Source organism: Phocoena sinus, chromosome 12, assembly GCF_008692025.1.
Source record: "Phocoena sinus isolate mPhoSin1 chromosome 12, mPhoSin1.pri, whole genome shotgun sequence".
In the NCBI taxonomy this organism is placed as follows: Eukaryota; Metazoa; Chordata; class Mammalia; order Artiodactyla; family Phocoenidae; genus Phocoena; species Phocoena sinus.
Genome location: NC_045774.1, coordinates 8,683,079 through 8,708,034, shown reverse-complemented (window position 1 = coordinate 8,708,034; position 24,956 = coordinate 8,683,079). Strand labels below are relative to the sequence as shown.

At 45.4% G+C, this 24,956-nt stretch overlaps 1 protein-coding gene across 2 annotated transcripts in view; it reads left to right on the top strand.

Annotated features, from left to right (window-relative positions):
- The window catches only part of SYTL3 (synaptotagmin like 3), a 93,338-nt gene that overhangs the window by 55,393 nt on the left and 12,989 nt on the right, over positions 1–24,956 (top strand). The window contains exons 5-10 of one of the 2 annotated variants that reach the window (XM_032650622.1): positions 312–363; positions 1,427–1,496; positions 3,011–3,089; positions 4,467–4,573; positions 8,525–8,659; positions 21,160–21,338. In XM_032650622.1, the coding sequence (XP_032506513.1) occupies positions 312–363; positions 1,427–1,496; positions 3,011–3,089; positions 4,467–4,573; positions 8,525–8,659; positions 21,160–21,338 (622 nt within the window). Of the gene's footprint in view, positions 1–311; positions 364–1,426; positions 1,497–3,010; positions 3,094–4,450; positions 4,574–8,524; positions 8,660–21,159; positions 21,339–24,956 lie in introns of those variants that run through there. The other variant, XM_032650621.1, reaches the window with a different exon arrangement.

Sequence of the window (24,956 nt, the reverse complement as noted above, 5' to 3'; positions counted from 1 at the left end):
TTACTCTGTGTGTGTGTGTGTGTGTGTGTGTGTGTGTGTGTGTGTGTGACAGCAGCTTTAGTGGAACATAATTTATATAACACAAAATTCACCTATTTGAATGTACAATTTCATGATTTTTGATGAAAGTTATGGAGCTTTGCATCACTACAGTCTGATTTTAGAGCATCTCTGTCACCCCAAAATGGTGTCTTACTTTTTAATCACAAGATGTGATATTAGAAAAGTAATTTTAATTTATTGCGTCCTGTATCTGCATCGTCGAAGTTATATTCTTAGTAATAAATGACCTTTATTGTTATCTCTTCCAGGCAAGCACGAGACAGCTGGAGCAAAGCTCTTGAAATCTTATCAGAAGCTGAGGTGAGTGTTGTCAAAGGCCAGGCCGTCCTGGGCCCTCGGGCTAGAGCACTAAGGACTGCTGAAAGAGCTTACAGATCTCTTGACTTTCAGATGTCACTGCTTTGGAATGTAACTTTTTTAAAAAGATGATAAAGTGCCTGAGAAAGATTCAGAGATGTTTCCAGATTCTTATGAAAAGCTAGAAGGAGCTAGCGTAGGATTTTCTCGCAAAACATTTTGTTTCTTGAATTCTGAAATCTTGTAAGCAAACTAAATATTGTTTTTGATGGCACGTCCCGTGAGATTCTAAACCAAGCATTTGCCTTTATGAATCATTCATGTCGCCAACATCTTGCCCAGTGCTTGACACCTTGGAGACATTTGTGGAATAAACATTGGTGGATTTGAATATTGGCCTGAGACACAGTAACTGTACTGAACGCCCAGCCATCCTGAAGCTATAGCAGTAATTCACACACCTGACTGTTGCTGAATTTGTTTAAGTATTACTGGAAGCTCTCCACCAGCAGCTTTTTCTTGCTCATGGTGAGATTTTCCAATCTCAGGACTTTTTCAGTTTTTTACTCCATCCCCCCACCCCCACCCCCACTTCTTTTAGCACAAACTTCTAGCACAAACTTCTAATTGCTCTTATGGTCAGTTTTTACATCCATGACATTTGGGGAATTCTGCTGCATGGTGTCCACGGAGAGGACGCTCAAGTCCACACGGCACACACGTGTGGAGCCCGGATTCCAGAGCAGCCACAGGCCACAGAGCTGGTCCCGAGCACCCCAGCTATTTTGCAACACACAGATGGAGTGCAACGCCCAGACCTTAGACCATATGATTCCCATTTCCCACATTCCAGCCCCCAGGGAATCAGGCCCTGTGCAGAGCAGATCCAGGCAGGCTGCTGACCCCTCTTCTGAAAAGTGAGGCAGTGTTTAAAGTGAGGCAGTGTTTAAAAAAAAAAAAAGGCAGAGAACTTGAATTATAGGATAAATACAAATGTTGTATATTTCTAAGACTAGTATTTTAAGACTCACATCTCCTTTCTTACCCTTGTATTTTTCCTCGGCAGCAAAATTTCCGTGGTTCCTTCTTCTCCACCCCCTCTCAGTGAAAGCCAGTGCGGCGGCGGCCCTGGCAGGGTAATGTGCCTGTTCTGTGTGCCTCCTGGGAAGGGGAAATGCGAGAGAAGTAGAGGAGGAGAGGGGGAAGCCGCAAGCTTGAGCCTCACGGCAAAGGGATCCAGCCATGGCTGGAGTGGGTCATAAGGCGAGAGAATGGGGGCCCCGATCGGAGGCTGGGGAGTGCTGGGCCCTGCCTGGTGTCTGCGCTTCCATCACGCTCTGGGGGCCATGGGACCATCCCCCCGTCCCCCGCACTGTCAGTGGACGCCTGTGCTGCCTGTACCCCATGTCCTCGCCTGCACCCTGCATCCCCATCTTTTTACTCTTGTCATTTTGTTGGTTTCTCTCCCCTAACTGTGCCTTGAGCGTGGGTTCTGGATGGGCTGCCACGTGTCAGGGGTCTCTGGGGGCGGAAAGGAAATACAGGTTGATGCACAGGTGTGTGATTCGCAGGCCTGGGAGTATGTGTGGAAATGTGCGTGTGTGTCTTTGAGGGTTTGTAGGTGCTAACATAAAGAAGACCAGGACTGTTTCCGTCCAAGGAAGTTAGCTGTGTGATCATGGGGGACTTACCTGGGCTTCCACCTGGGAGGTGGAAAATAATTCTTCTCGTCTGGTTCACCTCCCGTGGTGGTGTGAGAAATTAACAAAATAACGTCTCTGCTGGTACTTGGAAACTGTAAAGTGCCATAGAAACACATGGTCTTGATTATTTTCATTGTTATTACTCTGTGTATTAAGGGGAGTAACTATATCTGAACAAAGGGAGGATATACCTGTCTGCTGGTGAGAGAGAGAGAATATATATTCTTTTTTCAAATTCAAACTGAGACCCTGGAGTGTCCTTCAAAATTCTGCTCTACTTTCTCCTAGAGAGAGATTTTAAGTGCTCTGAAGTTACTCAAGCACAGATGTGCTCAAGACATATTCCTGGGGTGGGTGGGTGGGTGGGTGGGTGGGTGGGTGGGTGGGTGGATGGATGGGTGGTGGGTGGGTGGATGAGACTCGCACAGGGGAGGGATCCCATTTCTGTTGTTTCTCTTCCTTTTGCGTCTCTCTTCTGTTGTGGGAGTGGAGCTAACCATTGGCTCTAGTCTGCTTACCTCGTCCCTGGTTCCACCCTCAGCCCTTGTGTCACGTGCATTCTGCCTGTATTGGCGTCCCTTCTGTGCAGAGCTGGGGTGGGGTCCTAAGAGAAGGAGGCTAAAGAAGCAGGAATTTACGTGGTACAGTCTTCGAGCCCATGAAGTGTCAGCTGTTATTTCTATGAGGTAGTTGCTATCTTGTCAACAACCCCATGGTGATGCCCCTGCCTATAATGCAGGTGTCAAAACTCAGAGGAGAGAAGCTGAGTGAAGAGAGGACAGTGCCCTCTGCCCCAGACACACACGCGCGTCCGCACACAACCCGAGAACGCACACCCACCCTCGCCCACACGTGCCTGGGTTTGGGGGTTGGCGGCCTGGAGGCTGCCAGGGGAAACAGGTCATCAGACATAACTCTCATTCTCTCTCCTTCTGTCTCTCTTTTAGTTCCAGGAACTTGGTCAGTTTAGAGGATTTAATAAGTCTGTGGAAAATTTGTTTCTGTCTGTCACCACCCACATGAAAAGTAAGTGGATACTTCTCCAGGGGTTCTTCTCCACCGTCCAGGCCAGCCCTTCCCACTGGCCGAGGCCTGGCCGGCGACCTGGGCTGGGGAAGGACCACTCTCTCTGTCTCTGGCTCCTGGGGAAAGCCACAGCGCTGGGCCCTTCACCCCTCCACCTCTCCACCTGTGTTTGCATCAGCGACAGCGCTGAGGGGCTGGTGTGTGTTGGGACCTTTCTAGCTGCCTGGTGTAGAAGGATGCCCCAAAGATTCCAGACAGTAGACTTGAGAACAGTGCGGTTGGCACTGCTCTCGGAGAGGAGGGGCTCTGACACATCTTGGGGGAAAAGATGAATACCCGGGCGCTTTGGCGGGGCATGTGCAGGATCTCCTCTAGAGAAAAGAGATGATCCACAGCCTTACCCCTGCTCAGTGCATGCAGGAGATACCTAATAAATAGCAAAGCCTGAGGATTCATGGTGGATCAGAAGACAGAGGCGTGCTCTGGAGTTGCACTCCCCTACATGGTAACCTCTAACCACACGTGGCTCTTGAAATGGGGCCGGAGTGAAATACACATTGAATTCCGGAAACTTAGTATCGAAAAAAAGAGTGAAATTTTTCATTAATAATTTTACTATCGATTATATATTTTCACAATACATTGGATATTTTGCATTAAGTGAAATATAGTATTAATTTTACCTGTTTTTCTTAGTTTTTAAAGTGAGGTTACGAGAATATTTAAAATGACATATGTGAGCTGTATTATCTCCCTGTTGGACGGCGCTACTCTAAAGGTAGTTTCAAGATAAAGGCAAGGATCTCATGGGAAAAGGAAGCTCTTTTTAAAGGACGCATTCACCTTTGAGAGGCTCTCACTGTGTGTGGGTCCTTCCTCTTCCCTTCACTCATCTTTTTCTAGACTATAATACTGCAAAAAATAAATTTTAAGTCATCTTTTCAGGGTTTGCTTCCCGAAATGGTTATAAGGATACCCCAAGTCTTGCTTTCATCTCAAGATGTGGTATCTAGTTATACAATCTTTGTAAAAAAACAGCTGGTTTGTTCGGCTGCCTTCTTTGCATTTGGACAACCGGACACTCGGGACATGTGCCCTGAATGCAGAGTAACCTGGGTCGGGAGGTCGCCCGTGAACCCCACCCTGACGGTGGCTCCGCCTGCAGAGATGTGGGGACACACAGTCACCCACGTTCAGGATCCAGCCCCTCGGTCCTGTGCAGGTGCCCCGGGTCCAGCGTGGTGTTGGGGACTCTCCTCCTGGCCCCAGAGCAAGGGGTGCAGGAATCCCGGAGGAGGGTTCCCACAGGGTCCTGGCAAAGCTGCGTGCTCCCACCTGTCATCCTTGTATTGATTTTCTAGACTCTCCAAGTCGCAGACGACATGACCTCTGACAAGCAACGCCCAGCTGTGGGTCCCAGGCAGTGTGAGGGCCGGTCGGAGAGGAGAAGCCAGTCCGACACCGCGGTCAACGTCACCACCAGGGTATCCCAGGCCTCCGGCCGCCCCAAGATCACCCTTCTGCCCGTTTTCCTCCATAGGTTTCTTCATCCTTTTACTTCACAGTTAACCATCAAGCAGTCTGAAAAAACGTACTTATAAACCCGTCCATTGGCTGGGGTGCTGGTACAGGCCAAATGGAGGGTTACAATTCAATTTCATTGAATTTGGAAAGTGGTTCAGAACAGGGAAAGGCTTCTATCTCTTTCCAAGCCCCCGGGCTTCCATGTGACCCCCGAAGCTCCCTGCTGGCTGCAAGGCCACACGAAAGGCAAAGGCAGGCCTGCAGTGTGCCCAGTTATTCCTGGTCTGTGGATACACTCGTTCTGTCCTATGTCCTGCTTCCAATAACCTGGTTAAAATCTGTCCCGATCTCTGATTGAAACCGTAAACGCTGCACGTTCAGGTGTGATCGTGAGGGAGACTCTCCACGTACCTAAACTGTAAGAGATCTCACCTAATAAAGGCCTTCAGGGAAAGGATTACTCTTTCCACCAGGATTGACCGAGCCAGAAGCAGATGCACTGGTGGGGTGTGAGGGGAAGCGGACTTTAGGGTCAGAAAACCTGGGTTCTAGTCCCGGCTGAGGTGACCTGGCTGTGGCAGGTGCCACCACCTGGCTGTTCTCAGGGTTGATGTGACAGCTTTGGTTAGCTGGACAGGACAAGTGCCCTTCTCTGCAGCAGTGAGCTCTATTCAGGATGTCCCCAGACAGACTGTTGTGTAGGCAAGTGGGTGAGCGTGGCCTTACTCTCCTGCGGGGACTTCCACATGCTCTCAAGATGCTAAATCCAGCCTCCATCCCCATCACATCACTTGAACTCCCTGAGCCTCCGAATACCCCCGCCCCCCTCCCCCCTCCCCCCGGGGAATGCAGGTGATAATACCTGTTTTGCCCAGAGCAGTACAGTGATCTTGTAAAGATGCCCTGAGATAACATAACAGTTAAACTGCTACCTAAGTTATCTAAATATAAACCTAAATTACCAGCACTTGTTACTATGTGCCAGGCTCTTGCTAAAAGCTTTACCTGGCTCTCTTTTATTACCCTCACACCACCCCTCGAGGTGGGTATGCATGTGACCCTGTTTACACTTACTGAGGCTTAGGGAGATTGTCACATGGACCTGGTGACATAACCAGAAATGGTGGCAGTCTTGGTTTGGAGGGCGAACTCTGGAGCAGAGATTCTCCACTTTAACGCGTATGTTGAGTCACTTGGGGATCTTGTGGAAATACAGATTCCGAGTCGGTGGATCTGGGATGGGCGTGAGATGCAGGATCTCAGGTGTGTTTCTAAGGCACTCGCCGGTGAGCGGGCAGTGCCGCCGCGGTCCTCGGACCCTCACTGTAAGAGCAGGGCTTGGAGAGTGCGTGATGTGTATACGGAAGGTCTTTGACACCCTCAGGTGCAGACAAGTGTGAGTTCCTGTCGTCTCCACCGCCCTACCTGCTGTCCCTGAATCAGTGGATGGAGGAGAGGGTCAGTGTGCCTTTAGGCGGCACCGTGTTCTGGGCACGATGGAGCGTTTGTCCCCTACTTTATTACGTTTCACACTTACAAAATTCCTGAGAAAGATATTTGTTACTCCCACGGTAAAGATCTAGAACCTGAGTTTTAGTGAGAGGTTACCCACCTTGTCTCGTAGCAATAGCTTGTAAAAGGTGGAGCTAGGAACAGAACCCAGGTTTGTACGATTCTAAACTCTTAACCTCTTCATTATACGCCCCACATAGGAGGACAAATTAACTTTTTTAATCCTTAAAGAACCCTGTGAGGTCTGTGCTGTTTACTGTCCCATTAAAGATGAGGATTCTGGGGCCGAGAGATGACCCAGAGGGAACGTGGTCAGGGTGGCAGGACCAGGTGGAGCCTGCTCCAGGGACCATTCCTGTGATGCCTGCCAGGAGATGCCAGCAACGTTTTGCAGACTGACACGGTTCCCACTTCTGGCGTCATGTGCCACACGCTGGGGCATCCCAAGTACCTGTAGGCGTAGCTCCTGCCGCTCTGGAGCTGACGTAACGGGGCATCTGTGGTATCACCCTCCCGGGCCTGCCGGACGAGTGCAGGGTTCTCTGAAGGGCTGGTGGTGCTCAAGGGTAGAAGTGAGGACGAACTGGGGGGGCCGTGGCTAGAGAGCCTCCACTGTGTAGACCCTCTGTCCAGTGTGTGTCCACTTCACCACCACACTCTTGGCAGGACATGCTCATGACTTTTGTAGCCATTCTTTCTCCCCACTTGAGGATATGGCTGTTTCAAAGAGAATTTAGCCAAATGTTTATAACGTACTCAGTAATCATGGCATGATCTGTAAATGCTAAATAATTTAGGGTTGGAGTATGAAGAGTACATCTTTTTTTTTTTTTTTTAATACTTTTTAATGTATTTATGTTTGGCTGTGTTGGGTCTTCGTTGCTGCGCACGTGCTTTCTCTAGTTGCAGCGAGCGGGGGACACTGTTGTGGCGGTGCACGGGCTTCTCACTGCGGTGGCTTCTCTTGTTGGCGGAGCACGGGCTCTAGTGCGCGGACTTCAGTAGGTGTAGCACACGGGCTTTTGAACTATACGAAAAAACCTTTCCTACACCTTCATTTCTGAAATCCTCCCTTTGGATCTCCGGCTCCTCCAGCCCTATGTCTCCTCCCCTGTGCCCACGCTTTAGTGTCCCCGAGCTACCTGTCCTCTGGACGACATCACGCGTCACTGTGCGTGTGTGATCTCGCGTCCGAGTCCCTGCCAGGCCTCTTGCGTCTCTGCAGTTGCTTTGGCCTCTAGCAGGTCTAGGAACATGCTCCATACCTGACCATCATGACAGCCCCTCCACTCGGGATGCCTTACCTTGGGGTCTTTCCCCAGCCAGCCCTTGACACCCACTCAGGTCACACTCCCACTGAAGACCATCCCAGGTGCCTCTTCTGTGTAAGGCCTCCCACTCTTTCCCGTTGACGTGGCTCATACTTACTTCCATTTTAATGGTGTGTATTTCTGATGACTAGTGAGCCTGTGGAGGGCAGACAGGCATCTTCTCCTCCCTCCCGCCCGCCCACCAGCTTCTTCCCACTCCCAGGATGCAGAGCAGCGGCACATTGAATAGAGTGTTTCTTAACAAATGTCTGATAGAATTGAGTTGAGTTCTGGGAATCGAGAGCATGGAAATAATCTAGAGGTAATCACGTCTTTCGTTTGTTCTGTAACAGTCTTAGCTTTTTATTCCTGAAAATTATGACCATAGTGCAGCTGTTTATATTTCCAAGTTCTACTTCCAGCCCAATGTCAAAACCGAAAGTCTTGATTTGGAAACTTTGTCTTTTCGACCAGGACGAGATTTACCTCCCTGCTCTGTACTAGCGCTGTCCGACAGAACTTTCCTGCCACTGCCACATGTGGTTACTGAGCACTTGAAATGTGTCTATTGTAACCAAGAAGTTGAATTTATTTTATTTGATTTTAACTGATTGGAATTTAAATAGCCCCATGTGGCTAGTGGCTACCATATTAGAAAGCACAAGATGTACATGTTATATAAGTACCAACTATTAAAAAAAAATTTTATAAAATTTAGAAACGTATTTTGATTTTTTTCCTTTTTTTATGAGCACATTAGAGGCTGTCAGGCTGAATACTATATTTCACGTGATTAAATGCCTGCGTCATTAATAAGGTCAAATGTGGACATCAGTTTCTTTAAGACTTGTACTAATCCATAAGTAACCCACCCATCACTGTTCATGAATGTCCCAAAGCTTGGTGATGTCTGTCTTGGGGCCCCGTGTGTGTAGGCATTTATCCAAACGGAAGTGTGGCCTCTTACTCAGCACCCGGAAGTTTGCATATTAGTGACATGCAGGCCATGCTCGCTGAAGTCATCACATTTGAACAAACTCAAACTGGGATGCAGACTGTACTATGCTGATTCTCTGTTTTCTTTTTCAGAAGGTCAGCGCACCAGATATTTTGAATCCTCTTAATCAAGAGAGTCCCAAATGCCCTACTGGCCCTGTTTTGAAGCAAGAGGATATCTCATTCAGTCCAGCGCCCAACACTTTATTCTCAGGAGGCTTGAGACACGTGAGTCTTGTCTGATATTCTTGACACGCGATGTGTGGTTGTTGCCATGACGTCAACTTGGATTGTTAGGCGACACGAGGGCCGTGTTGTCTTCTGGGATAAACTGGAGCGTAACATGGAGCGCAGAGGTGATGTTTTATTTAGCTTGAGAGCTGGGAAAAGCCTTGCTGTACTCTGATGGTGGTTTTCTTTTTTACATCTTATTGTGAACGTTTTCATTCACACAGAAAGTAATTAATAATAAGTGGTGGTGTCTTTGGATGAGAAGTGTTTAGTTTGATGAAGTCTGATTCGTCAGATTTTTCTTTCATGGTTACTTCTCTGTCTTATCTACCCATAAGTCATGAAGATATATTCTCCTATGTTTTCTTCTAGAAGCTTTATAAAAGTTTCATTTTTCCCCATATGAATACACAGTTATTCCAGCACCATTTATTATTTATTTTGGCCACGTCTCGTGGCATGTGGGATCTTAGTTCCCCAACCAGGGATCGAACCTGCACCCCCCTGCAGTGGAAGTGCAGAGTCTTAACCACTGGACCACCGGGCAAGTCCCTTCCAGCACCATTTAAAAAAAAAAAAAAAGACTCATTTTTCCATTGACTTTGGTGTCTTTGTTAAAAATCAAATGACCATATAAATGTGGACGTTTTCCTAGGTTCTCTATCGTGCTCCAATGATCTCTTTGTCCTTATGCCAAAGCCACACTGACGTGATTACTGTAGCTTTGTAGGAAGTCTTGAAGTTGAGTAAAGTCCTCCAACTTTGCTCCTCTTTTTTTTGAGATTGCTTTGTGGTGTTTTAAATGTAGTGTCTGTTCATAGGCAGGCCTTTTTATTACTTTATTCATTATTCAAAAACATTGAATGAATGTTTACTCTGTGTCTAAACATGTGATGTGTGCTTGATGTGTTAGATGGAGCCTTGGGTGAGGGGCCGTGTGGCTTCAGTTACAGTCATGGGTCTTTGACTTATTCAATGATCTTAAACAATCATAAAGACTCCCTAAACCTCAGAGTCCTCATCAAGGAGATGGTATCAAAGTTGTTCTTTTTTTTTTTGGCAATACCGCACAGCATGTGGGGTCTTAGTTCCCCAACCAGGGATCGAACCGGCGCCCCCTGCATTAGAAGCACGGAGCCTTAACCCCTGGACCTCCAGGGAAGTCTGAAGAGTTGTTCATCTCACTGGATTGCCTTGGGAATCAAATGATGTTCATATTCCGTGGCGAAATAACAGTGGTTAAGAACTCAGCTTCTAGAGACCAACGTCTTGGTTCACCTTCCAGCTCCTTTAGTGGCAAGGAGCGTGGTCCAGAGCTAGTACTTTAACCTTTCTGTTCCTTGGGGTTGTTGCGTTTTAGTGGAACATGGTGTGCACATCAGACAGACTTCCCCAATCTCCACGAATGTCCAGTCGAGTATTCAGAAGTCACGGCAGAAGCAGGCTAGACCTTGAAGAATAGCTGACATCCTTGATTCAATCCACTAAATGCCAGCAGCTCCAGCCCATCTGTTGGCTCCAGCCCCTGTCTCCTGTGGGTGGTCCTGCCTCCATGAAGACCCCTGCTCTGCACACTCGCTACTCACAATGTGGGACCCAGCAGCGCTGGCGCCACCTGGGCGCTTGTCAGAAACCAGAATCTCCAGCCTTACCCCAGGCCTGCTGGAGTCCGAACCTACAATTTAACAAGAGCCCTAGGAGATTCATATGCACGGTGAGGTTTCAGAAACACACAGGTTGAGCCCTGGCAATTTCAAACCCGAGTAGAGTATGGTGTTCGTTAAGGATTCTTGAACAGTCTAGGACCGTGCTGTCCAAGGCAGTAGCTGTTCAGTTCACACAGCTCCTCTTGTGAGCCCTTCCCAACTCGTGCTGAGGGCAGCCTCCTGTCCTGGTCGCACAGCACAGCGGTCCTAGCAGAGCCAGACGGAGTTACCCTCCGCTTCTTGGATGCCCTAAGGTCATGAGAGTCTGGGGTGGTATCTCGGAGCGCTGGTGTTGGAGGATGACTCAGCCCCTTCCTGGGAGTTTATAGTGGAGAATAGTTGAGAAAGGTGAAAGCACTGAGGAAATGCTTCCCCGAGGGGGAAGTAAGCAAGGGCGGCTCCAGAACATTCTGTCCTGGGGTTGAACCCCGTGGTGGGTGCAGACAGGCAAAGCATAGGAGTGGCCTCTGGGAGCCTCTCTGAGATCCATGGGAAGGTTTGCTTCCACCCCAGGTAACATACGGGCTCCAGAGACTCCAGCTAGCTTGAGCCTTTATAAGGCTGATCTGGGAGGATGAGGCTAAACCCTCCTTCCCAGGGAGCCCAAACTGTCCACAGTCTGCTAGACTGGCCTCTAAGCTCCTTCAAGGCCCAGAAACCAATGCAGCGGCAGGGACATGGGCGAGGACCCGCCCCACGGTGCTCCACGGGGCCCTGCACGAGCTGCGCACCGTCCACACCTGCCCCCTTGCTCATTTCGCTCAGCGGCACTGGTCCTAGAACAGCCAGACTCATGCCTGCCCCGGGCATTCCTGGGGTGGTTCCCTCTCCCAGGCGCCAAGCTTCCTCCCTCCCTCCCTCCCTCCCTTCAAGTCTTTGCTCCAAAGTCACCTTCTCAGGAGGTCTCCCCCCTGCCCTGCCCGCCTTGCCTTCACCTGCTCTCTGTTCATTCTTGCCACCTTCTACAGCTATGTAATTAGCTTACCTGTGGTTTATCATTTGTTGTAATACCCAGGTGCCCAGCGCGGCGCCTGACGCTTCAGTGGCACTCAGTAAATATTCGTGACATGGTTGGATTCATTCCTATCAGAGCTACTATTGAAAGCCTACTGTGTGCTAACTGCAGAGCTAGGGGCTTCGCCTCCCGATCATTCTCACACGATCTTGTCCGTGGAAATGGGATAATAATAAATGCTATTATCCCATTTCACAGACGGGAAAACTGAGGCTCACGGAGGTTACGTAACTTGCGAAGGTCACACAGTCACTGCAGAACTCTGACTGTGAGTCAAAGCCCAGGTCTTCTGTCTTATCCCAGGGGAGTTGTTGAACTCTTAAACTGCCCCCCACACCCTGGTTCAGCTCTGCTCACTTGGGGCTGATCCACACCTAGAAGATCTCTCAGAGTCGTCGGGAAGGATGCTCGGGTAAGAGGATGTGGTGAGTGTATGTCTCTCACTCAGACTGTTTCTTAGGGAAATACCTCCAAACTATAGTGCAAATTCAACCCGGCTCTCTCAACTCCCTTTCTTCTAAACTCTCCTCTGATTTGTGCCCTGAACACTTATCACCATGAGATTGAATTATTACGTATTCAATCCGAACCTGTTCCCCTTAGTCTGAAGCAGTGTTTGTTTAAGGAAACTAAACTCCCACAAAGCAAATAGGTTTTGTTTCTTGCCCAGAGATGTTGCCTTCTCTTCTGAGAGACACTTATATTCTCTGAGAAACAGGAAGTTGAGGCTAGAAAAAGCTTATTAAGTCTCTGCTTATTACAAAAGTAGGAATACACATGGGCAATAAATAGGGGAAACACTCAACTTCCCGAGTAGTTAAATGAGTACGAAATGAAAGCAAGTGCTATTTGGGGACCATTTTAGCAAATTTAAAAAGCGACACAGGAACTTCCTTGGCGGTCCAGTGGTTAAGACTTCGCCTTCCAATGCAGGGGGTGCGGGTTTGATCCCTGGTCGGGAAACTAAGATCCCACATGCCCCGTGGCCAAAAAACCAAAACAGAAAACAGAAGAAATACTGTAACAAATTCAATAAAGCCTTAAAAAAAAATGGTCCACATCAAAAAAAAAAAATCTTAAGACAAAAAAAGTGGCATAGCTTACTGCTGGGCAGCACGTGGGAGAGGCAGGCGTTCATGTGAACTGCTGGGGTGAACTGGAGGGCAACCAGCGATGTACATCAAAGGCTTTAAAATGCATGTTCTCTTTAATCCAGATATTTTAGTTACAGGAAATATTCTTTAAGAATCATCATGAACGTTGCCAGAACTGTGTATATGTGGATGTCAAAGACAGCATTGTTTATAATCTTCTTAAATTTTGAAACATTGAAAATAGCCAAAAATGTCTAAAATAGGGCAATGGTTAAATAGATTATGGTACATTTATTCAGAGGAATACCTTGCAACTATTAAAAATAATGTGGTTAAAGAATATTAATGTGGAAATTGATAAAGATATCAAGTTACAAAATAGTATATAGTAGCCCATATTTATAAAAACAAAATGATTATACTGTAGACACTGTAAAACAACTGAAACGATTACACCAAGAGGTTGAGAATGGTGGGCTTATGCTTTTTTATTAAATATTTTTTGTCTTATCTGTATTTTCTGTATCTTCTCCATAAACATGTAATGTTTGTGAGAAGAAAAACCCCAATTCGTGTTTTTTAAAAAAAAGACAAAAAACCAAAAAAAACCCTCCAGTCATTAGGAGCTAGAACTTGGTAGAGTGGTAATTTTTTAGCGATTCCCTGGGGGGGAAAGTCATTAGAGTTCCTGTCTGAGTGTCCATTTTGCCTTCACTTCTGTGTTTTAAAAAATCTAAAAAGGAATGCATTTATATCCATGTTTTCATGCAGTTGGCATTTTCCCTGGCAGTGAAGACGCTGTGACTGGCGAAGTGATCACATGCCGGGCATACACATCGGAGTTCCTTGCACATGGATGGGCAGGAGCTTGGATGATGGAAGGGTTTTTAATCTTTGAAGTAACAATCCAACTCCCTAGTTGTTTCTCTTAAACATCGATTTGAGATATGGCATTTGGGTCACTACTAAGTGGGGAGCGGCTCAAAGCGTTCACTGCCCCTGCTCACAGCACTCATTGGGGTTTTGGAAACTTCCACTTTCCTTTAGTATTTCTGAACATCTCTGGTTGTGGTGACTTTTTAAAAGAGAGTATTGTATTTAGCTATATACTCATATTAACCTATTTTTTATTAAGAACGAAAACCAGAGTAAATAATAGACAATTATATTGAAGTGACCTCTTAGAGGTCTATCTCTCGAAAACATCATCTGAATGCTATAATATTTAAGGTTCGACCATGTTTGTTTGAAAACAATATTGCAATTATCAAAGAACTTTGAGGTTTCAAAAACATTTATGTATTGTGCGTAAACGTTGATAAACAGCGGCCATCTGACCTCCCTGCAGTAATGCTCTCCGCGTGCTCTTGTGGATCAAGATTTATTTATGTATTTTCAGTATAGCTGTGGTTTCAGTTGACTTTCCTTGATTTCTGCTTTTGTAAAATCAAAGGGCATCAGGCCTTGCTTACGGTTATAATAGATAGCTCGTGACCTTCAGAGAAAGTCACTGAATGCTCCCTGCCTGACTAAAGTAGTTCTCCTTCGCTTTTGCTCAGATTTACTTTTCTTTCACAACCAGACAGAGCCCATGGCTCCAAGAAAAGTCAGGCTGAGTTCTTAGTTGTTCTTCTGGGCTGGGACCTCTTGATTAACCCCATTTGCTGCTCAAAGGTTCAACTTGCTTGAAGATTCTGCTCTGTCTACAGGGAAAATAGAAGCAGAAAAAACCGTCCCAGGGCAGTGGTGGTGAAGTCCTAAGTTATCTCTGAGGGAATGCCGTAGACCAAAGGACGTGCTCTGCAGTCCTCTCATTATCTGAGGCTGCACTTTCCCTGGCCAAGCAGATACGCACTTGAATTACTCGGAGACACTACCATTAGTTGATGGCCCAAGGGATAAGAACAAAGGCCCACTTCCAGCTCTACTTCTGATTTGCCCTGCAGTTTTTGGGTGGGTCTCAACGTTGTTTTTTTTTTTTAAACATCTTTATTGGAGTCTAATTGCTTTATAATGGTGTGTTAGTTTCTGCTTTATAACAAAGTGAATCAGTTATACATATGTTCCCATATCTCTTCCCTCTTGCGTCTCCCTCCCTCCCACCCTCCCTATCCCATCCGTCTAGGTGGTCACAAAGCACGGAGCTGGTCTCCCTGTGCTATGAGGCTGCTTCCCACTAGCTATCTATTTTACATTTGGTAGTATATATTAGTCCATGCCATTCTCTCACTTCATCCCAGCTTACCCTTCCCCTCCCCGTGTCCTCAAGTCCATTCTCTACATCTGCGTCATTATCCTGTCCTGCCCCTAGGTTCTTCATAGCCTTTTTTTTTTTTTTTTTCAGATTCCATATATATGTGTTAACATACGGTATTTGTTTTCTCTTTCTGACTTACTTCATTCTCTATGACAGACTCTAGGTCCACCCACCTCACTACAAATAACTCAATTTCGTTTCTTTTTATGGCTGAGTAATATTCCATTGTACGTATGTGCCACATCTTCTTTATCCATTCATCTGTCGATGGACACTTAGGTTGCTTCCATGTCCGGGCTATTGTAAATGGTGCTGCAGTGAACATTGTGGTACATGACTCTGAATTATGGTTTCCTCAGGGTATGTGCCCAGTAGTGGGATTGCTGTGTCCCATGGTAGTTCTATTTTTAGTTTCTTAAGGAACCTCCATACTGTTCTCCATAGTGGCTGTATCAATTTACATTCCCACCAACAGTGCAAGAGGGTTCCCTTTTCTCCACACCCTCTCCAGCATTTATTGTTTGGAGATTTTTAAATGATGGCCATTTTGACTGGTGTGAGATAATATCTCATGGCCATTTTGACTGGTGTGAGATAATATCTCATTGTAGTTTTGATTTGAATTTCTCTAATGATTAGTGATGTTGAGCATTCTTTCATGTGTTTGTTGGCTGTCTGTATATCTTCTTTGGAGAAGTGTCTGTTTAGGTCTTCTGCCTATTTTTGGATTGGGTTGTTTGTTTTTTTTTGATACTGAGCTGCATGAGCTGCTTGTAAATTTTGGAGATTAGTCCTTTGTCAGTTGCTTCATTTGCAACTATTTTCTCCCATTCTGAGGGTTGTCTTTTCGTCTTGTTTATGGTTTCCATGATGTGCAAAAGCTTTTAAGTTTCATTAGATCCCATTTGTTTATTTTTGTTTTTATTTCCATTTCTCTAGGAGGTGGGTCCAAAAGGATCTTGCTGTGATTTATATCATAGAGTGTTCTGCCTATGTTTTCCTCTAAGAGTTTTATAGTGTCTGGCCTTACATTTAGGTCTTTAATCCATTTTGAGTTTATTTTTTTGTGTGTGGTGTTGGGGACTGTTCTAATTTCATTCTTTTACATGTAGCTGTCCAGTTTTCCCAGCACCACTTATTGAAGAGGCTGTCTTTTCTCCGTTGTATATTCTTGCCTCCTTCATCAAAAATAAGGTGACCATATGTGTGTGGGTTTATCTCTGGGCTTTCTATCGTGTTCCATTGATCTATATCTCTGTTTTTATTGCCGATACCATACTGTCTTGATTACTGTAGCTTTGCGGTACAGTCTGAAGCCTGGGAGCCTGATTCCTCCAGCTCTGTTTTTCTTTCTCAAAATGGCTTTGGCTATTCGGAGTCTTTTGTGTTTCCATACAAATTGTAAAATTTTTTGTTCTAGTTCTGTGAAAAATGCCATTGGTAGTTTGATAGGGATTGCATTGAATGTGTAGATTGCTTTGGGTAGTATAGTCATTTTCACAGTGTTGATTCTTCCAATCCAAGAAAATTGTATATCTCTCCATTGTTTGTATCATCTTTAATTTCTTTCATCAGTATCTTATAATTTTCTGCATACAGCTCTTTTGTCTCCTTAGGTAGGTTTATTCCTAGGTGTTTTATTCTTTTTGTTACAATGGTAAATGGGAGTGTTTCCTTAATTTCTCTTTCAGATTTTTCATCATTAGTGTATAGGAATGCAAGAGATTTCTGTGCACTAATTTTGTATCCTGCTACTTTACCAAATTCATTGATTAGCTCTAGTAGTTTTCTGGTGGCATTTTTAGGATTCTCTATGTATAGTATCATGTCATCTGCAAACAGTGACAGCTTTACTTCTTTTCCAATTTGGATTCCTTTTATTTCTTTTTTTTCTCTGATTGCTGTGGCTAAAACTTCCAAAACTATGTTGAATAAGAGTGGTGAGAGTGGACAACCTTGTCTTGTTCCTGATCTTAGTGGAAATGGTTTCAGTTTTTCACCATTGAGAACGATGTTGGCTGTGGGTTTGTCATATATGGCCTTTATTATGTTGAGGTAAGTTCCCTCTGTGCCTACTTTCTGGAGGGTTTTTATCATAAATGGGTGTTGAATTTTGTCAAAAGCCTTTTCTGCATCTATTGAAATGATCATATGGTTTTTCTCCTTCAGTTTGTTAATATGGTTTATCACATTGATTGATTTGTGTATATTGAAGAATCCTTGCATTCCTGGGATAAACCCCACTTGATCAGGGTGTATGATCCTTTTAATGTGCTGGTTCATTCAGTTTGCTAGTATTTTGTTGAGGGTTTTTGCTTCTATGTTCATCAGTGATATTGGCCTGATATTTCTTTGTGACATCTTTGTGTGGTTTTGGTATCAGGGTGATGGTGGCCTCGTAGAATGAGTTTGGGAGTGTTCCTCCCTCTGCTATATTTTGGAAGAGTTTGAGAAGGATAGGTATTAGCTCTTCTCTAAATGTTTGATAGAATTCGCCTGTGAAGCCATCTGGTCCTGGGCTTTTGTTTGTTGGAAGATTTTTAATCACAGTCTCAATTTAAGTGCTTGTGATTGGTCTGTTTATGTTTTCTATTTCTTCCTGGTTCAGTCTCAGAACGTTGTGCTTTTCAAAGAATGTGTCCATTTCTTCCAGGCTGTCCCATTTTATTGGCGTATAGTTGCTTCTAGTAATCTCCAGTGATCCTTTGTATGTCTGCAGTGTCGGTTGTTACTTCTCGTTTTTCATTTCTAGTTCTATTGATTTGAGTCTTCTCCCTTTTCTTCTTGATGAGTCTGGCTAATAGTTTATCAATTTTGTTTATCTTCTCAAAGAACCACCTTTTAGTTTTATTGATCTTTGCTATTGTTTCCTTCATTTCTTTTTCATTTATTTCTGATCTGATCTTTATGATTTCTTTCCTTCTGCTAATTTTGGGTCTTTTGTTCTTCTTTCTCTAACTGCTTTAGGTGTAAGGTTAGGGTGTTTATTTGAGATGTTTCTTGTTTCTTGAGGTAGCATTGTATTGCTATAAACTTCCCTCTTAGAACTGCTTTTACTGCATTGCATAGGTTTTGGGTCGTCGTGTTTTCATTGTCATTTGTTTCTAGGTATTTTTTGATTTCCTCTTTGATTTCTTCAGTGATCTCTTGGTTATTAAGTAGTGTATTGTTTAGCCTCCATGTATTTGTATTTTTTACAATTTTTTTCCTGTAATTGATATCTAGTCTTACAGCGTTGTGGTTGGAAAAGATACTTGATACGATTTCAGTTTTCTTATATTTACCAAGGCTTGATTTGTGACCCAAGATATGCTCTATCCTGGAGAATGTTCCATGAGCACTTGAGAAGAAAGTGTATTCTGTTGTTTTTGGATGGAATGTCCTATCAATATCAATTAAGTCCATCTTGTTTAATGTGTCATTTAAAGCTTGTGTTTCTGTATTTATTTTCATTTTGGATGATGTGTCCATTGGTGAAAGTGGGGTGTTAATGTCCCCTACTATGAATGTGTTCTCAACCTGTCTTGACCTCTGCTTATCTTATAAAATGAAGGATGAGTACTTTTAGTGCTTCCTGGATGCTTTCTAATTCTCGACGCCAAGCTAGATGAGCCAGCTGTGCACCTTCTCTGTACCTGCACCTGAACAGCTGTGCACACAGTAGGGAAGACCTAATGCCCAGTGTGAGTGCATGGGATTAGGTCTGCCCTGTTGTGTCACCAGCTCCAAATGCACGCACAGTGCCAGCCATCCTGATGTGTTTCTCTGGGCGACTCAGGTTTCTGCTCTCACAACAATCATTTTCACACCTTCTTCGGTCATTTTAAACCTCTTTTCAAAACTTCTCCCCACGTTTCTTCCTCATTCTTAACAAATAAACATCCCTTCCCACTTCTTTAAAAAAAAAAAAAAAAAGAGCAAGCCTGGAATTCCCTAATCCTCCTGATACCGAAATTAACCTCTTCGAGTCTGCACCCACACGACTCTCCTTCCCCACCCGAACAGAAGATGCCGGTCTCCCCAGCAATGCTTGCACCCCACCCTCTCCTGCCCTTGTTGTTTATTCCATGGACGTTAACATAGCTTTTTTGCCTTTGCTTTTAAGCTTTTTACTCTTTGTCCTGGATTCTCAGCAATTTTTTTATGATGTGCCTACACATAGGTTGTTTTGCTTTTTTGTTTTTGTTTTTTTTTTTTAAATCTTTAGGCCGTGCCACACAGCATGTGGGACTTAGTTCCCAGACCAGGGATCTAACCCCGGGTCCCCTGCATGGCTGTGTGGAGTCTTAACCACTGGACCACCAGGGAAGTCCCCATGTAGTTTTATTTTAAAATGTTTTCCCTCTAGAATCTGCAGTTAAGGGATGTAACTAAAGTCATCCAGGGTCAGGACTATCACCCGAGTCTTCTTACCTCAAGTCTACTGCTCCTTCAGGACAGGGGGACACAACACATCATGCCATAATATTTACAGAGACAACTTTTTAAATGAAAATACTTCATGCGCTTTCTTTATTCATTTCATAAATGTTTCTTGAGGATTTACCGTGAGCCAGGCTCTGAGCTGGCGCTGGAGATTTGATAGAGGGCAGAAACATGCAGGGTCCCTGCTGTCCTCGAGCTCCAGCCGAATGGGAGAGATGGATGTGACCGTCCTTCAGGGAGACTTGCTTTTGCTCCAGTGCACCGCCAGGGTGGAGGCCAGGAGTCTTTGCCCCTCCGGTACTGAGCTCATTGAGAGCTGAGTTTCAGCCTCTGGGAGGACTGGTCCGCTTCCAGGGCACTCGGACTCCCAGGAGGAAAGCCTGTGAGGAGTCCCAGCTGAGGGTCTGGACTTTTGCCAGGCCCCTCCTCTGTGGCGGGCCTGAACTCCAGTTCCTTCTGTCTGGTGAGGTGAAACTTCCGAAGGTGTTTTCAAACTACTCAGCCTCTCAGCACCGGCTTCCAACTCAGCAAAGACCCTGAGGGGAAAAGCAGCCTTGAGCATCACTCTCACCTAGTGTGTCTCCCTTTGCTCCTCAAGTTCTGTACTTCTTCACAGCCCCCAGCACTTGGCTTGGTCACTGTGCCCAGCTCCGGAGCCTCACAGCCTTTCCGCCTGTACTGCTCACCTACCGACAGATGCCTCAGAGGGAAACACAGCCAGGACGTCAGGCTCACCTGGCTGCGCGCCTCTTCAGTATCGTGGACCCTGGCACCCTGGCTGTCCCGGTAGCTCTACAGTGCCTTCGAACTGCTTGTCGTTCAATTCAGTTTTCTACTTGTTCTTGGCAGAAGAGTTGGTGTAGTACAGTTTAGTCTGACGTAGCCCGGGGTGGAGTCCCGTGATGAGTGCAGGTTAATTATCAGAACTTCTAACGCCTACCTTCAGCTTTGCTTAAGCAGCTCACACCTCTTGCCAAGCCTCCCTCCCCGTCACCTTCTGTCTGCACTCTTTTCGTGCGGTCTCACCACTCCACGCATTTCCGGGTGTGTGAAATTTAAAAACTGTTCCCCCTCCCAACAGTTGCATGGGTGTTGTTGGTGGATAACATTTTTCAGGGCCAGTGACTGGGTGTGGTGAAAGTGGTTGGGCTCTTGGCATGAGCTAGTTCAGGTTCAGGGCCCTCTAAGTTGTTGGTTTTGTTTTGATCTCTCTCTAGTGAGAGAGACTCGCGCTTTCTTCTTAGCTTGTTTCCAGGATGTTTTACGGTGTCGAGGAACCAGTTGGGAAGGTGGGAATCACGTGGGGCTCCCTCTCTCTGTAGAGTCCTCACTGAGGTGGTTGCATGCACAGGGTGGCAAATTCCTAAGCAAATTTGACAGTGATGAGGCGGTGGTTCTGTCACTTGCGCTACTTCTCCACATCACCTCAGCTTAGGGTGCCCTAACTTACGGTGGTAGTTCTGTTGGTCATTCTGGGGACCCATTAAAAATTTAAACACAATTTATTGTTGTCTTTGCATATTGTACGTACTCTCGTCCATGTACGCCTCACCATAACCCAGTGAGAACAGGACTGATTTTCCCACTTGGACCCTGAGTCCAGCAGCCTCTGATCCCGGTCATTCGGCCCCCGGCACCGCGCTGCTCTCCCTGCCGTGGGGTTATTATCCGCCCTTGGAGATTAGCTTTGCAGAACCGCACGGGAGACAGTCCGCTGCTTCCCAAGTGGTCTGTGTTCAAGAATGAGACTGCGCAAGCCGCACTGCTAGGCAAGCACCGCATCTGGGCAAGACAGGCCCTTCGGAGGACGCCTCGTCTCCTAAGACAGAGTGTGTGGCAACTTACTTTGCAAAGTACAAGCGGGCTGGTGTGTTACTAACTTACGTGAGTCAGGACGCATGCTCTGTATAAATTTTGATTTATTTGCTATCTTGAAACCAGAACTGCAAAAACATTGATTAACTGTGAAGTAACGTTGTATCTGTCATTCTTGATTTCAGGGAAGTTTGACTAGCATTAACAGTACTTGTACAGAGATGGGCAATTTTGACCACGCAAATGTCACTGGAGAGATAGAACTGGCCATTCGCTACTGCTTCAGAACTCGTTCTTTAGAAATATGCATCAAGGCCTGTAAGAACCTTGCCTATGGGGAGGAAAAGAAGAAAAAGTGCAATCCGTAAGTTTCTTTGTCTAAGTTTTGGCATATAATAATAGACATATTGATTCTAAAGTTCATATGGAAAAGTGAAAGTCCAAGAATAACCAAGGTAATTGTAAAAATATATATAAAGAAATAAAAACAAAAGGACATGTTAAGAATTGTCATAAAGCTTAGTAATTCAGGGTTTCCCCAGTGGTGCAGTGGTTGAGAATCCGCCTGCCAATGCAGGGGACATGGGTTCGATCCCTGGCCCGGGAAGATCCCACATGCCGCGGAGCAACTAAGCTGGTGTGCCACAACTACTGAGCCTGTGCTCTAGAGCCCGTGAGCCACAACTACTGAGCCCGTGTGCCGCAACTACTGAAGCCCACGCGCCTGGAGCCTGTGCTTCACAACAAGAGAAGCCACTGCAACGAGAAGCCCGCGCACCGCAACGAAGAGTAGCCCCCCCACTCACCGCAACTAGAGAAAGCCCGCGTGCAGCAGTGAAGACCCAACACAGCCAAAAATAAATAAATAAATAAAATTAAAAAAAAAAAAGCTTAGTAATTCCAACAATGTGTTATGGATGCAAGGATAGACAAGGAGGTCAATAGAGCAGAATCAGAAGTCCAAATACAGATCTTAGCATACATGGGAACTTAAATGATCAAGAGGCTATTAATAATCAATGCAGAAAAGGTGACCTTCAATAAATGGTGCCGGGAAATTTGATTTTCCGTGTAGGAAAAATAAAATTAAAATCCTGTCTCACACAATCCATAAAGAGATTAATTTTTTCCAGTTGGTAGATATGAAATGATGTCTCATTATTTTAACACACATCTCACTGATTAATAACAAAGATGAGCAACCTTATATATATGAATTAATCACTTAAGATACACTCCCCTTCTATGAACTCCCCATTTCATATCTTTTGTCCAATTTTCTATCGAATTGTTTGTCATTTAAAAATTTATTTACAGGAGTTTGGCTTTTTTTTTTTTTTTTTTCGGTACGCGGGCCTCTCACTGTTGTGGCCTCTCCCATTGTGGAGCACAGGCTCCGGACGCGCAGGCTCAGCGGCCATGGCTCACGGGCCCAGCCGCTCCGCGGCATGTGGGATCTTCCGGGACCGGGGCACGAACCCACGTCCCCTGCATCGGCAGGCGGATGCTCAACCACTGCGCCACCAGGGAAGCCCAGGAGTTTGGCTTTTTAAAAATCCATTTTCAAGACAATTCTCCATTGGTTTTACATATTGCACATGTCTTCTCTTAGCTTTACTTGTTTTCTGACATTGTTTATGATGACTTATAAAGAATTTAATATCCAATTTATCCTTCTTTTCCTTTAAAATGTCTGCTGTTTGAGTCTGTAGGAGAATTCCACCTGAAGGTTATAGATATATTCTTCTCTGTTTTCTTCTATTAGAGTTTTTTCCCCACTTAGATCCTTTCATATTAGAGCTGGAATTGATTTTCTGTGCATGGTTTAAGGTACGGACCACATTTGGGGCTTTTTTTCCCCCACCACGGAACATTTTTAGCACACTATTTTCAGGACCAGCTAGGCGAAAGGAATGGATTGTTGGTCCAGACAAATCAGGTGCATCACTGTAGCACCTGTGGTTCTCCATAACAGATTCCTCCTACATTTCTAGTCGTCTTTTATTCCCCTATCTGTACCTTCTGCTCCGGAGAAATTGGAATAGTCACTGTTCCAAAACGATCCCCTGACTTTTACCAAATACGAGGCTTTTCTCGTGTTTGTTCTGAGACTGTTTCCCCTATGCTACTCCCATAAGTGGAAATTGCAATCCTTTCCATTCTTCAGACTCATTTCCAATCCCATCAGCTCCACTTATTCAATCCTTGACCTTGCAAGCATGTTGGGTCTCTCCCATAATTCTCTACAGGGTTTGACCTCTGATAAGTTATTCAACCTCTCCATATCTTGGTGTCCTCACTGTAACATGGAGGTTATATTATCACCTACTCCAAAGGATTGTGGTGGTGTTTCCCTGAACTAGCCTGCATTAAGTCTTCAGAACAGTGTTGAGAACGTAATAAACATTCAACAAATATTCTTAAGCAGGTGAGGTGGGAAGTGCATAGAGAAGTAGACCTAAAATCCACATAGGGATCCCTTGAGGCTTTGGCCAAATACTAAGCTGTTCAGTTACAGGACAAGATTTCATGAGGTCTGTCAGAGGAGAGCTACTGGAGGGTGGTAAGTGGAATGAAAAATCTGGGAGTTGCACAGTGCTGGGAAAGATTGGTGTTTTTTTTTTAATTTTATTTTTGGCTGTGTTGGGTCTTCATTGCCGCATGCAGGCTTTCTCTAGTTGGGGCGAGTGGGGCTACTCTTCGTTGTGTATGGGCCTCTCACTGCAGTGGCTTCTCTTGTTGTGGACTATGGGCTCTAGGCACGCGGGCTTCAGTAGTTGTAGCATGTGGGCTCAGTAGTTGTTGTGCGTGGGCTCAGCAGTTGTGGCTTGCGGGCTCTAGAGCGCAGGCTCAGTAGTTGTGGTGCACGGGCTTAGTTGCTCCGTGACATGTGGGAGCTTCCCAGACCAGGGGTCGAACCCATGTCCCCTGCATTGGTAGGTGGATTCTTAACCACTGTGCCACCAGAGAAGTCCCAAGATTTGGCGTTCTGACCAGTCAAAGTGGAGTGGGGCATTGAGTGGACCCCAGGAAAGAAAAGCTTAGTATTAGGGCTTCTCTAACCCACCCTAACTAAGCAAAATCAATCCTTGTTAGGATCAAACTGAGTTTCCAGTAAGTGAAATGCCTGCTAGAACAAAACTCAATACTTTGTAAAGGAAACACATGGTCAAGAGAGGATTCTGAAAGATGGCAGAGTAGGAGGCCTCAGGAATCCATCTGCCCCTGTAGACAGCTGCACTGGCAGAATCTGTCTGATGGAACTGTTTTGGAATTCTGGAGTCTTTTGAAGGCTTTCAACTTCTTAGGGGAAGTGTTGGATGGTAAATTGAGATTAATGTCAGTCAGTTCCAGCTCTTAGCACAGTGTTAACTACCCATCTCCCCTATGCCCAACCCCTTGGCGGACAGCTGTGCATATGTTCCTAGAGCAGCTTGAACACAGCTTGTAGGAGCCAGATGGGCAGAGGATCCTGTCCTCCAAATGTCAGGGACCTGTTCTCTGATTGCTGGTTCTTATTGCAGAGGTACGAAAAAACCCGGCAGGCAGCCATTGTTGTTTCACCTCCCCGCATTGTTGCAATCCCCTCCTCCTTGGGCTGAAGTGATTTACAAAGTATTTAAAGGGCCAGTGCCCTTATTTGTCTCCCTTCTGCATTTTTCTCTTTTTCCCCTTCTTGGGAACTGGATACTAAAGACCAGGACATTCAAGAGTAACTGTATATCCAAGGAAAATTTAAAAGTGACCACACATGCCCAGGGAAAGGTTCAGGTTCAGAAAAGATCTGAGAAGATCTTAATTTTACACTTCAGGCTGATCCTTGGCACAGAGACAGTCTGCATCAATAAATTTATGAAAAACCCAATTGAAAAACCAATAACAAAAAACAGCAAACCCTGGGGAAGGGGGAGAATCTGATTTCCAGAGTTAACATATTATTAGACACTGTTGTCCAGTGTTCAACAAAAAAAAATCACAAGGC